We start from the raw sequence: 15353 nt of genomic DNA, 5'->3' as shown, positions 1-15353 counted from the left end.
GACAAGCTGAACATGTTTGCAGCTCACTCTCTTGTATTTTCTGTCTGCAGAGGAACACACATTTCGCTGCGAAGACTGTGACGAACTATTCCAGTCCAAGCTAGATTTGAGGCGGCACCAGAAATATGCTTGCAGCACAGTCAACCACATATACGAGACTCTGAGCGAAGAGATCAAACAAGAGGGGTTTGAGAATGAACAAGTGCACGAATGCAAAGATTGTGAACGCCTCTTCCCCAACAAATACAGGTAAGTGTGGTTTGCATACATCGGTCATTAATGGCCATGGGACCGCTTCAGGGCTTAATTCACTCAATCGGCACGCAGTGCCGAGTAGTTGAGCGTTTTATTGGAACTGTGACAAAGTTCTGAGAGCCCCTACGGCACATGCCTTAATGGGCCCATACACTACCGGCGGATGGATCGCCGCGTTCCTGCGATCCTGCAACCTGACATTGCAGGATCGGTGAAATCCAACATGTTGGATTTCACAGATTTGCCGATCACGATCAAAATATGATCGTGATTTGCACATCGGTGAAATTTAACATGGAGAATTTCAACGATCCTCCGACAGATGGCGGAACATCGATGGCCGGCATTTCTGACTGTGGTTTCCGATCGCAGGATCGTGTGAGTAGTCACTAGGTGTATGGGGGCCTTTACACAGAGTTTACGCATAAAGATACTGTTGCAATTGGATCAGATGGTATCAGAAATGTTGCCCATTCTAGCACCCTGGACCTGTCACAACCTGTGCACTCCCTCTTTCCCACCTGGGGTGTTGCTCTGGTGCTTCTAGCACACTCTGGTCTGTATCTCATCAGTTTGTTGCATCGCCTGAGTGTGCTAGAAGCACCAGACCCAGAGAGCGACGCCCCAGACAGGAAAGAGGAACTTAGAATAAGCCCTTCAGTGTGTTTTGAACTGTACCTGGTGATGTTGATGTCATTGTTAAAGGAGCTTTTTTTTTTAAGTTTTATAGATTTTATGGTCCCATCAATAGATAAAGCAAAAGTTGTGTATGTACCTCACAGGCATCCTAAGCACCAGCCAAGGGCAGCCTAGTAGAAATTTTATTATGTTAATTATATTTACTATGTTCAGTTTAGTTATAACAAAAAATTCTAGTCTAATGTTACCACTGTAAAACTTATTGTGGAGTGTTGGAACGATGGGCAGAAGCGGGTTCACAATCACCCTGTGTTACCCGGCTTCTGTGAGTCAATATGGGATTTGAGATATAGGTATGGGAACATCTCTCTTCACTCTCCTCTCCGCTCTCTTCTTTCAATAAATGCACGCCGCCTTTCATGCCAGCCGATTACTTCCTCCCACTCCCACCTCCAAGATTTTGCCCGTACTGCTCCCCACCTCTGGAGCTCTCTCCCACTCCCCATCAGACTCTCCACCTCTTTGCAATCCTTCAAACAGGCTCTTAAGACCCACTACTTCATCAAAGCCTTCCAGCTATCATTCTAACTCCCTGCTATATGCTCCTTCCTCCCCATCTACCCCATCTGTATCACCCCTGTTTGTCTTCCCTCCCCTTTTAGAATGTAAGTTCTTATGAGAAGGGCCCTCTACCCTCTTGTGCTTCTCCCTACTTTAGTTTCATCTACTTCTTACTCCCCACTAGGGCAACTAACACTTGGTTGCTTATGCTCTGTTGCTTATCTGGGTGTTATGGTCGCTAATGTAGCAATATATATTATCCATGTCCTGGTCCTGTATTGTATTGTACCGTACTGTAAGTCACTTGTCTACAACTTGTTTATGTACTTTGTAAGGCGCTGAGGAACATTTGTGGCGCCATATAAATAAATGATAATAATAATAACAACACCTTATATTAGGCCGCCTGGGTTGTTGGAGAAAAGTTCTCTGGAGCTGACTTCGATAAATGAACCCTGAATATAATGGAGACTCACAGATATGAATACCGGAATAGACCTGAATGCCAGCCAGGAATTATTATTATAATAATTATCCTTTATTTATATGGCGCTACAAGGGTTCTGCAGCGCCTTACAAAGCACATAAACAAACACAAGAAAACAGTGACTACAGTACAAACAATGCAGGACAAGGACATGGTTTATATTATAACATTTGCTGCATTAGTAGTGGTCATAATACTCAAGCAGCTATGCGTCAGCAACCAAGTGTTAGGTGCCCTTGTGGGGAGCTAGGAGCAGACGATTGTATGAGCAAGGGAATGAGAAAAACACACACACACACACACACACACACACACACACACTTGTACAAAAATTTGACATGAAGAAGCAGGATAGACAGGAGCATGGAGTCACATCTTACATAGCAAGACAGGTCGTATGCAGTATCATGGGCAATCCCCAACCAGAATATAGTACAGGGAAGTGGCCTGCTGGCAACTGGGCGCAGGGCAGCACATAAAACCAATACATATGCAGTACAAGTAAGGGCACATCACACTGTACACAATACTAGTATTTGAGAGTAAAGCAGCAGTAATATACAGAGCTGTCATGTTGAGTAGATATAGTGACAAGCAGCGCCCAAGCTGCACAATGCTGCAAGAAGGCTCCACTCACGCCCAAGCCGCAACAACCCAGACAAACGTTCCAGCATACTGTTAATTAGGACTGGACCATAAAATATAACACAGGTTATCTACAGAGATATAACATCCAACTGGTAGAAAAAGGACCAACAAACCTCCACCCCCGGAAGGAATTAGAAGTTGACCAAGCTCCCACTGCCTGTTCATACCGACAAATACCCAGCGGTGTGCCACCATAAACCAAGTAAATATAGTGACTATGAAACCAGATTTAAAAATAAACAAATATAAATAAGGCCCCAAATATAAATTCCCCCCACCCTGTATACCATACTCCAACTACTATACACCTGGATCCCTAACAACCAGCTACTCTATGTGCCCAAACTACCAACCACCCTGAATACCATACCCAACTACGGTACACCTGGATCCCTAACAACCAGCTACTCTATGTGTCCAAACTACCAACCACCCTGTATACCATACCCCAACTACGGTACACCTGGAACCCTAACAATCAGCTACTCTATATGCCCAAACTACCAACCACCCTGTATACCATATCCAACTATGGTACACCTGGATACCTAACAACCAGCTACTCTATATGCCCAAACTACCAACCACCCTGTATACCATACCTCAACTACAGCACACCTAGATCCCTAACAACCAGCTACTTTATATGCCCAAACTACTATCCACCCTGTATACCAAACCCAACTATGGTACACCTGGATCCTAACAACCAGCTTCTCTATATGCCCAAACTTCCATCCACCCTGTATACCATACCTCAACCTTGGTACACCTGGATCCCTAACAACCAGCTACTCTATATGCCCAAACTACCATCCACCCTGTATACCATACCTCAACCTTGGTACACCTGGATTCCTAACAACCAGCTACTTTATATGCCCAAACTACCATCCACCCTGTATACCAAACCCAACTATGGTACACCTGGATCCTAACAACCAGCTTCTCTATATGCCCAAACTACCATCCACCCTGTATACCAAACCCACCTATGGTACACCTGGATCCTTAACAACCAGCTACTCTATATGCCCAAACTTCCATCCACCTTGTATACCAAACTCTAAATAGAGCATATCTTACTTGCTAACAACCAGCAACTATAGTGACTATGAAACCAGACTTAAAAATACATAAATATAAATAAGGCCCCAAATATAAATTCCTCCCACCCTGTACAGTATACCATACCCCAACTACGGTACACCTAGATCCCTAACAACCAGCTACTCTATATGCCCAAACTACCATCCACCCTGTATACCATATCCCAACTACAGTACACCTGGATCCCTAACAACCAGCTACTCTATATGCCCAAACTTCCATCCACCTTGTATACCAAACCCTAAATAGAGCATATCTTACTCGCTAACAACCAGCAACTTACTAATTATGGAATCACCTCACCCTCCCATCCCAAACTATGGAAACACCCGACCCTTTCTTCCTGAACTTAAGACTTAAAATTATAAACAAGGCATAGCTATCCTGTAAATGACCATAAAGTGAGGCGCTCCCCAGCAATAAAACACCTTGGTGAGCATAAAGTTAGACAACAAATAATCAAAACCGCAATATCCAGCTGAGTAGCAACAACATACGGTACCAACTCAATAAACAGAACTTTGGAAGAAATAGGAGAGAAATAGGATGAAATGGAATCCTATAGTCCAGCTATACGCGGAGGTCCGGCCCAGCTCAATAGGGACATAGAACCAAAATATTACTTGCAGAAGAGCACCAAATAACCCCGGCCTGCATGCAGAACCGGACCACAACCTGATCACAGTAATACAGGAGACGCAAGAAGATAGCAATATTAAACAGCACGAAAAACATACGTAACTTAAAAAAGACAAACACCATAAAATAATGAAACGTAATCAGCACTGAAAATCACAGCAAAATAAATATAAACAAAAAATCTCCGCATGGTTACCGAGCCATTTATCGGTTGATAAATAGGCCCCATCGTCTCCACAAATAAATCCAGAAAGTGTACAGATAGGAAAAAAAAAAAGCTCTAGAAAAGCCAGATCCTTGATATATGCAGTAACTCTGAATAGAGTGTTTTTTTTCCTCCATTGTTTCCTCTGTCCAAAACTACTTGACAACTTGACCCTTTGTGTGTTGTTCTAAATCAGATTATAGACTTTACTTTTCGGTAGGATGATGTCAGGATCCTGTCTACTGTAAGAAAAAGTGCTTAATGGAAAGGAAACTTTGTGGTTAATGGACTGAAACCATTATTGACTTATTTGTTATCTGTATGATTGTTGTGCACAAGTCAATGGCTGAACTGCTTACATACAATAATCTAGGTTAATAGCGTTCATTAAGACACTCTTGCGGACCCCATAAATGTCAATGTGTTTCAGAGGTTCTAGACGCCAATGTTTGCCGTTCAGCCAATTCCAAAAAGACATGAGCATATGCGGATAAGGCGTGGGCGCTTGTCACCCTCCATTCTCATTTGCCGCTCACCCTGTCTTGCTTGCAGTTTGGAGCAGCACATGATCATTCACACAGAAGAACGGGAGTACAAATGTGACCAGTGTCCCAAAGCCTTCAACTGGAAATCAAACCTGATTCGCCATCAGATGTCACATGACAGTGGCAAGAGATTCGAGTGCGAGAACTGCGTAAAGGTACCGAGGCCAGTTAGTTACTCTTCTCGTTGTCATTGTGATGTCCTTGAAAGTGTGACTTCAGGCTGATGCTTGGAATGATCTGTGTCTCACGTATGTCCTTTGCAGAGCGAGTCCTGGTTTCCAAGTGATCTTCCTTCCAGATTACCCATATATTTGAACTGCAACAACAACACTGAAGCGGAACCTCACACACCTAAAGTAGACGTCAGTGTTATGACATAGTTACATTTATTGTACCATCACACACGGTCACAAGTGCGCGGTTTTCAGGCAGCACTCTGCTTTTTCTCCTCTGTGGTTTCTAATTATCACATTGCCCATTGCTATGAAATCCTTTCCTCTGGTAAAACCGTGGTAGAACGGGTAAAGAAGAGCTAGCGCCATTGGTCCTTAGATGTGTCCCCTGTTGGCCGGAGAAGATCTCTAGGGAACAATGGCGCTCCCATTCATTGCGCTGAGTAGATGACACCACCGCGGTTCTCAACGAGATCTCCCTTCCCTACTGCCAGTAGCATGAACCAAGGTGGCTTTATCTGCTCAAGGCAACTTTTCCTGACCCATACGCATGGCCAAGGCAATGTATCGAGAACAGTGGTTACCCCAAGTGCCACCATGGTTTCCCTAGACAGAAGGAGGGCCTTCAATAAATGTGATTTCTTTTTATTTGTTGCTTCCCAAAACTTTGCGCATTTGAACTTTAGGTGTGTGTTATATACTTTACTATATTTTATATTTCAGAAAAAAAAAAAGTAACTTATTGTATAAAGGTTTCCATTTTCTCAGTGTTAAAATAGTTTGCAAAATACTTTGCATTCTGTGAAATGTTGGAAAGCATTTTTGGCAGCTGTAGACAATGTTATGTAACAATGGGTTATATTGCGATTTTACAGGGGGGCTGGTCGTTTCCCAGCAGATTATCGTAAATCTATAGCTTCCTATACTAAACGCATAAGATAGAATAGCGTTAATTTGGATGGGGCTAATGGACCATTGTTATTAAAGAGTAAATGTACAAGTGTAGTCTGTTCAAACAGGTTCAGTAGTGGACGCAGTGTCAATGTCGGACGCGAGTCACACTGCGCGTTCAGTAGTGGACGCAGTATCAATGTTGGACGCGAGTCACACTGCGCGTTCAGTAGTGGACGCAGTGTCAATGTCGGACGCGAGTCACACTGCGCGTGAGACGCAGGGTGAATCTGGACGCAGAGGGAGGTGATTGTCGGTGGGAGTTTCTGGGTGGTAACAGCTAGCTGGTTGAGGGGGGGAGGGGGGGAGGGGGGGAGGGGGTGTCACGATCAGTAACTACAGTTGTGGCAATGTACAGACGGAGACTCTGCACCTCCCATGTGCCTGGTGCAATCTACAATATGGTGACTGATGGTGTGTCTTAGTAAGCACAGCGACGGATTAGCGCCGCAGCCAGCGTTCTCATTAGGAAGACCATCGGCACTTGAACAAAGACCTAGTTGCAGCTGTGGCATATTGTGTCCACCAATGAGATGTGGGATGAGAAAGGCTGAAGGATAGTTTAAATGAGTGACTCGTCACACCAAGAGGCTATAGGCTGGGATTTTTCAAAGCAGTGGTTTACCAAACTGCATGAAAATAGTCCCAAAATTTAGACCTGTTCCTCATAAATGGGATAGAACAATGTGCCTGATTCAGAGGCGCTCGCTATTTGTGGTCGTTCGTTCTAAAACAAGGGGTGGCTATTCAAATGAACCGTTCGCTCTTTGCGGTCTGTTCACGCCTCTAAGTCTGAACGAGCGAGCAAAACTTGCGGTTGTAATTTTGAAAAATACGCCCCCTGGCCGCTCGCATCCTACGTCATGTCCGCTATTTATTAGATTAATTGAGTACATCGACCAGCGTATGAACTGCTCGCTATTCTTGTGGTTGGTTTTTGCTACCACAATGTTGCGAGCAGTTCTGGCTATAAAATAACCCAGTGACGTGGTCAATGACGCTGCTGTTTTAATTATGCACACCCATAAAACGCCCGTTTTGACCTTTAAGCACGCCTGCGTTCGGATCTCCACTCCCCGTTTTCAAGCACCTTCCCCTGTTACCACCCACATACGCCTCATCCTGTCACTCAAAGTAGCAGGCACTCGCTATCTAGCGAACAAACAATTTTCCACCGCACAGACTGGTTCGCGCATGCGTATTACAATACAATCCGTCCGCATGCGCAGTTGTGCAAACATCGCTCGCAGCGAACGAGCAGCCGCTAACGAGCGGCTCTGAATCAGGCCCAATGTGCCTATGCTGGGTGTGGATCATTAGCTCTACTAAATAGGTAGACAATGGACGTTAGACATGCAATAGGTCGACAGGGTCTGAAGGTCGACATACTAAAGGTCGACTGGTAAGAAGGTTGACAGGTACTGAATGTCGACCGGGTTATTAGGTTGACACACATATGGTCGACACAGAAATGGTCAACATGTTTTTTTTTTTATTTACTATCCCTAATCTTCATCCTAACCCTCTCTCCTGGTGCCTAACCTTAACTGTCGGAGTAGGTTCCTGACCCTAGCTGTCCCTTCTAGTGCCTAACCCTCCAGTAAGTGCCTAACCCTAACCCTCCCTCCTCGTGCCTAACCCTAACCATCGGGGTAGATGCCTAACTGTCCCTCCTGGTGCCTAACCCTAACCGTCGGAGTAAGTGCCTAACCCTAACCGTAACCCACAGAAAAAAACAAGTGTCGACAATTTCTATGTCGACCACATGTGTGTTCACCTAATGACCCTGTCGACCTTCAGTACCTGTCGACCTTGTTACTAGTAGTCCTTTACTGTGTCGACCTTCAGACCCTGTCGCCTTTATGCCTGTCTAACTTCCATTGTCTACCCAAACATTGTCTACCTATTTACTGTAGACGTAATGAACCGGATGCCAAAAAGAGTGTAAATTTGGGACAGGGGTGCCATTCCTGATTTATATTTATTTTTAAACGGTTTATTTGAAAAAAAATATATATTTTGAATGCTGCACGTCACCAGCGATTGCATGCAGACCATACTTCCACGCATACAGTAGCGTAGTTGTGTTTTCAAGTCGCATCTGACTTATTGCAGTTTTAAAATCGACCCCGGAAACCCCAGAGTACTAAGGACCTCATTCAGAGTCTGTCGAAGCGGACGCACGGTCGTACGGGAAAAGGGGCCGGATATTCAAATGATTCCCTCGCAAGTTGCGTCCCTAAGTTCGGATCGGTAGCTGGCCGACCAAGGGGAGGAAGCGGTTGGAAGACAAAAAAATACGCCCCCTTCTCGTAAGCATTGCACGTCATCTCCGGGCATATAAGGATTAATCGGGAACCATCGGAACTGGTCGTAGAGCTTAAGGTTGACCATACCCTCTCTTAAGCTCTACGATCATGTCAGTGTAAAAACCTCCCATATCACATGTGCCATGACGCTACTTTGTTAATTATGCACTCCCATAATCCGTATGCACTCCCATAAAACGCCGTTCGCATAATGAGGCACGCCTGCGTCCGGATCTCCACTCCCCCGTTTTCAAGCACCTTCCCCTGTTACCACCCACAAACGCCTCAATCTGTCACTCAAACTACCTAACTGGCTGTGTTCAAGGAGAGAGAAATTTCTGATCGTAGCGGCTAGTTTGCGCATGTGCATTGCCAACTTTACGCATGCGCAGTATAGCGAACATCGGTGGCGTACGACCGTGCGGCCGCAACAACCGACTCTGAATGAGGTCCTAAATCCCAACCCAGGTGTAGTAGACAGATATTTGGGACAACTTTACTATTGGTTTGTGCATGACCTTTTAATTTTGTATTATTTTTTGTTTGCTTAATCCAGACAAATGTTTAATTATTTATATATGCACCCTTTGGATACAATGCAGAACTGCTCTGCTTTATGCGTTGCATACATTTGTAGCTAGAGAGGAGTTCTATGTAAACAGCTCTGCCTTATGATTGAACAACTTTAGCAGAATATGAAGCAAATTATTTAGCAAAAGTTGCAGGGGTCAGTTTTAATGTACAAATCAGTTGTCTGAATCTGAAAATCTCCTTTAAACATAACTTTTGTGCTCTCCTAGTCCAGATGTATTCCTTATTAAATGAAGCTTCTTATTTTCTAGATCTCTGGCATATGGTTTATAGCTAAATATAGAATCACTTGTCATTTAAAAAAATCAAATGATTGTGTTTATACCATTGAGTTAATGGGCGAGTTAATATAATGACGTTTGAGAGGTTCAGCATGTTTTGGTTTTGTCACCTGTTAACTTTGCTGTCATTAATAGCCAACAGCAGCCAAATCTGCTTAACGTCTTCATATAAAGAGATGTATTATTGCATAGAGAAAATGTCACTGTTGGTATTTAATTTAACTGCCTGTGAATAATAAAACATGAAGTCATATAAACGCTTAAAGGACTAGTTAGTAACTCTTTCTAAAAGACAGGGTATGAATCTAGCAGATAACAATGGTATGCTAATTAACATAAATATAATTTTTGATTAACCAAAATCTGCATGTGCTTGCAATAACTAATACAAATCTGTATGCCTGAATTATTCTAACACTCATGCAGTGAGGGATTATCTTCAGATTACCTTAATGTATTTGGTGAACATGTCCCTTTTTTCGACACTTTGAAAACACTTCATTAACGTTAAAAATATCCTCTGTGTTTTTCAGCCATGTATCTCTATCATCAGCCAGGGTTGTTGGTGTTCTTCGTTGCTGTTACCTTGGAATACAACACAATTCCACGGCGCTCTCTTTGTCTTCTATTCAAGCACCATACAAATAACCAACTCTGCCCGATGATATAAATACATGGCTGAAAAGAACAGAACAAAGTCATGATAAATCAAGCCATGCACTTAGTAAAAGTGGGTAAATTAAAATCATCTGTAGGTGGAAACCTCTTTTAAGCAAATCATTATCTGCTTTCTGCCAAAATTCCTTAATTCCCTTAAATGTAATTCCTCAACGGAAAGCGTCCCGTGCAGTAAAAACACACAATCTGACATTGAGGTTGAACTAGTCAAAGCATTAATCTATATATTGTTCACTTCTGAGTTCTATTCCCATATTCCAAATCGCATGTTATTCTAGGGGAAGATACTCTGTAGCAAAATATTTCTTCTTGATTAATAGGATCTGAAGAATAACATTGGAAGATTGTTTTCTCTGCACTGTGTTCTAAGGGCTCAATCCAATTGTTTGAGAAGGGTGCGGCGTGCTGTTTCCATGACGTTAAAATACCGGCGACGGCACCACATCTCGCGGACCTCTCCGAGCCAGAATATTGTTCGGAGCCCTATGGGGCTGCAAGCCATTTTATGCGAATTTGGGCTGCCGTAAAGTGCGTCCATTGCCGCGATGACTCATACCTGCGAGATCATGGCGGCTAATTGGATCGAGCCCTAGGTCTTTCCTCTTATTACTGTGTATTTTATATGTTTATGTGCACAGACAACATGCTGCCTCTACATTTTTAATGTTTTGTGACTTTTCAAAATGTTTTTTTTTTTTGCAGGTTTTCACTGACCCCAGCAACCTCCAGAGGCACATCCGTTCCCAGCACGTCGGAGCCCGGGCACACGCCTGCCCTGACTGTGGCAAAACGTTTGCCACCTCGTCGGGGCTCAAGCAACATAAGCACATTCATAGCACTGTCAAACCTTTCATATGTAAGTCATCTTGCTCGTAACAAGATAAAATCTCAACTCTTCCCTAGAAAAGTCTCCCAGATGTTTAGGTCACCTAAACAAATGAAAGATCTGCGTGGAAGATTGTCTTTCTAATTTTAACCCATCTAATGACTAGATAATGAACTATTGCGGAAATAAATGCTCAATACTATGTTAATATCAAGATCCAGATTAAAATGCAAGGTGATGCTTCTCTTTCTTAAAGTAACAGCACTAAGAATAATAATTTGCAGAGAGGATAGCCTGGAATCCGTACAACGGTCTTTGATGTGGAGCACGCATCCATTAGAATGTAAATGACTAAACATACAGTTATTTCAAAGAACACTTGATTGAGCGCTTGAAGAAACGTTCCGGTGCATATCGGAGAGGGCCTGAGTGTTACTAGGACACGGTTAGGGCTCAGTAGTCGCTGCAGATGTCAGTAACACTGTGGCACTCTGGGGTTTAGGAGGCGCTTTATGTGCTATTGGCTGTTTATACATGCTGCTGCATTATACGTTTAGTGACACCTTTGTGACTGGACAATATTCATGAGAATCCAGCCAATCCGTTCACCAAGGAACTTTAAAACACACAGCGAATATTTGTGCAGTCCACCAATGGGCCGCCTTCTTCGTGTCTCATGAATCAATGTATCAATGAATCAATGTGTTATGTTCGTGTTGATTGCACGGGCTGCATTGTCATGAAGATTGGTTCCGCCCACTTGATGGCTGTCTGTACTATGTGTAAATGGGAATCAGTATGAATGACCGCTGGACGTCAGCCCGGCGGTTCAAATCCCAACGCCCAATGGGTGAAAATCCCAACAGCGGAGGTAAGTATACTATCCCTACCCTTCTCCCCCCCTAAACCTCTCTTAGGGGTGCCTAACCCTAACCTATCCCCCTAGTGCCTAACCCTAACCTCCCCCCGATAGTGCCTAAACCTAACCCCCCTCTCGGCACCCTAAATCTAACCCTCCCGGGGGGTGCCTTACTCTACCCCTCCCCAGTGCCTAAACCTAACCCCCCTTCCCCTAGCCTAACCCTAACCTTCCCCCTGGGAGGGTGGGGGGGGGTCCCTAAACCTAACCCCCTCATCCCCGGCTAAGTGTATACTCACCCCCGGCAGAGGACGATTGGTCCGGCGTCCTCTCGGCGTTCCGGCGTCGGGATTAACATAGGCGTCAGTATTTTGACGCCTATGTTAAATCCCTTGCCGGGATTACAGTGTCGGGATTGAGACCAACAGCCCACATAACTACATCCCATGTAAATGACAGGTACACTTTACTCCTATAGTCACTCAGTTATTCTCCCTTCAAATTTTCATCCTTCTTCTGTCCTACAAACTGTACGTTTTATCAGTACTTCACTTGGGTGTGGTATGTTAGATCGGCAGTGCAGCATGTCGACATGCTTAGCGTGTTGACAGTGACCACGTCACCATTGATAATGTCTACGCGGATGACTTGTTGACATAATAGAATGCCGACCTAATGACCCAGCAGTCCTTACCTGGTCCTGACCGCTGCAGCGGCTCCAGCACGGCTTCCAGGTCCCGGCTGTCATGTGACTGTCACTTTAGACACAGTGGGGGTCATTCAGACCTGCTCGCGAGCAAAGGACGCTCACAAGCGGGTCGATGTTGTGCGAATGCGCATGACGGAGGGAGCTCCGTCGTGCGCATGCGCGAGACCCGGCGAGCGACGAGGAATACGTCGTTCAGGGTCTCGCACCAAAGGGGGCGTGCTGTCGATGGTGAGTGACAGCACGCCCCCTTTGGTGGGCGTGCCAGGGGCGTGGCTGCCAGACGGAGGCGTTCCCATGGGAACGCCTACCGTCTGAAGCCGGCCCCACTGACGTCAGTAATGATGTCAGTGGGAGTGATTTTGGCTCTGGTAGAGCCAAAATCACTCCTGGGCTTGCGGCAGCGAGACCCTACCGCAGGGTCTCGTCGCAAGCCCGATGGTCACGATGGTCTTGACCATCGCGACCATCTTTTTGGCCGCTCGCATATGCTGTGGGTGGTCACCGACAGCTATGCGAGCGGCCAGGAGGCCGCTCCATTTTCAGGGAGGAGGGCACTGATTCAGAGCGAGCGCTCTGGTCAGAGCGTTCGGCTCTGAATCAGGCCCAGTATTCTCCCCCTAACCCCTAACCATCCTCTTAGTGCCTAACCCTAAGCTTCCCCCTTCCTGCAGCCTAGCAATGTGACTGGAGCCCCTTGAGTTAAAAGGGAACACCACATTCAGTGCATTCCATTCTCCAAGCAGATTTGTTTGTGCTGTCCTATAATACAACAACAGACCTGCTATGTAGATGCCGTTATATAACTGCTGTACAGACCTGACCTGATCTGGTATTACAAAGTCAAGAGAAATAACATTCTCTGAAGCTGGAGACTTCCAGGATGATGCCCCCAGCAGTTACAGACAGCCAGGTGCGGGCGGTGAACCACATTTCGCTGTCTCCTCTATCCTGGTGCTCATGGACGGTCACTGGAAACACCATGACATTTCCATTAAAGTTAAAATAAATAAATAAAATAATGTAGTCATCATTTTCTGTTAGCATAGTCCTTTTTGGGACACGGTACATTGCCAACTTAGAACTTCACAGTGTGTTAATCCCCATTCCTAACTGCAGATCCTGGGCAGGGAACCAACACTCTTCATGCTTTTAAACATTGAGCAATTTCCAGGATAATACGTTATCCAGTATGTGTCCTGTAATATCCAGTGGGAAACATTTGGGACCTTCGCACGATTAGAAATCCATTATGTGTTAGAATCCATTTTTAACTAGATGTATTATATAACCGACTGAGAAAAATTGGTAACTATAACAATGTTTTTTTTTTCTCATTTGTATTTATTTTCATTTGTTGCATAATAATGAAAGAACTATATATATAAACCTCCTTCTACCCCAATCCTTCCCCCTAAATAAAAAGACCTCCTGGGCCTGTTTACAGCTTACAGTCATTGTGTAATTGTATATTATTTGCAAAGCACCTTGGTTTAGCACTGATACTCAGTTGGGTCACCCTGCTCTCATCATGGTGCCCACTCTGCTATCCGCTGGTACGCACGCAAACTAGAGGCACGTCTAGGTGTGCCGTGCGCAGGAATCACCAGAAGAAGCGCAGTGTGTGGAAATGTAAACTTCGTTCACATCAAAAGTGCCACCTCTAACAACCATAAGTGTGCGCAGCGTGTTTGTGAGGGGTGTGCATGACTGAGCTATGCCACCCCACATAGACCGCCAACCTCCCTCTTCCTGGGGGCTGGCTGATGATGTGGTGGCGCTGGATTGGAGCGCCCACCAACATAACTGCTGCGCCGGCCCACCCCCCAGGTACATGGATGGGATCGGTGTCTGCCGATCCCGGAGATTACAGTCAGTGCAGGATTGGGTCTGTTTTTATTCCATGTAGATTTTTTTTATTTCTCCCCTTAAATGCTGCTTGTATTGTCCTAATTAATAACTTAAAGTAATCATGATAGGATTTTTTTCCATTTAGACTGTTTAGAACAGGAATGGCCAACCTGTGGCTCTCCAACTGTTGTAAAACTACAAGTCCCAGCATGCACTGCTTCAGTTTTGCTATTAGGGAATGCTATAACTGTGGCAGGGCGTGCTGGGATGTGTAGTTTCACAACAACTGGAGAGCCACAGGTTGGCCAGGCCTGGTTTAGAAGGTGCAAGTTCTGTCCTATTAAAGTAAAGCATGAAAGCTGATCTACACCATCTCAGAACTGATGCCCCGGACTGCCTTCGGAGCCCTGCTTTCTCCCTGCACCAAGTTACGCTACCAGTGGGCTGGCGCTCACCTACCTGAGCCCCATAGGAGGCATTTCAATTTTTACCAGTGTGCTGCTCGTGGGACGGCACATCTGCTGACCCGGCCACCTCCTTCTCTCCTCACTATCGCTGGGAGGAGGTGTGGCTGTGCTTAGCCTGCTGGGACATCCCCGAAACATGGCCATGCCACTTCCCAGCACCAATGAGGATAGAGCCGTCCAGGACAGCAGGTGTGCTGCCCCGCAAGCTCAGGAAGGTGATCGTCCACCCGCTCTAAGTAGTGGGCGGGGGAGGGTCCATGAAAATTTTGCTATAGGGCACCCCTATGTCTAGTTACGCCCCTGGTTGTACTGTATATGAATGATAAGAAAGAGAAACACCACCTTGAACATTTTCTGTGGCTTAAGGGTTAGTAAATCTAAAATACTTGTTGATGTGTTTTCTGTCATTTTAGGCATTTTTTGGCTTCCTGTAGACTAACCCAAAGTCTGTTATGCATAGAAGAGAATGCATATGAATGAATATTTTTCCTTCTGAATCTTTACTTTACCTTTTTTTGAGTCGTTTGCTGATTAAGTATACATGTCAATAATCTAATAAAGACTGTGCATGC

The 15353-nt window shown here is 44.9% G+C and overlaps 1 protein-coding gene across 6 annotated transcripts in view; it reads left to right on the top strand.

The window, feature by feature from the left end:
* Window positions 1-15353, top strand: part of PRDM16 (PR/SET domain 16) — a 696909-nt gene that overhangs the window by 637049 nt on the left and 44507 nt on the right. For 4 of the 6 annotated variants that reach the window (XM_088452603.1, XM_088452605.1, XM_088452608.1 and 1 more), the window contains 4 exons: window positions 51-249; window positions 5097-5244; window positions 5353-5451; window positions 10775-10928. In XM_088452603.1, coding sequence (XP_088308729.1) covers window positions 51-249; window positions 5097-5244; window positions 5353-5451; window positions 10775-10928 — 600 coding nt within the window. The remainder of the gene's footprint in view (window positions 1-50; window positions 250-5096; window positions 5245-5352; window positions 5452-10774; window positions 10929-15353) is intronic. The other 2 variants (XM_088452604.1, XM_088452606.1) reach the window with 2 other exon arrangements.

Source organism: Taudactylus pleione, unplaced genomic scaffold (genome assembly GCF_031769625.1).
Source record: "Taudactylus pleione unplaced genomic scaffold, aTauple2 ptg000554l, whole genome shotgun sequence".
In the NCBI taxonomy this organism is placed as follows: Eukaryota; Metazoa; Chordata; class Amphibia; order Anura; family Myobatrachidae; genus Taudactylus; species Taudactylus pleione.
Note: the sequence above shows the minus strand (reverse complement) of the source record. Positions and strands in the feature narration are given on the sequence as shown.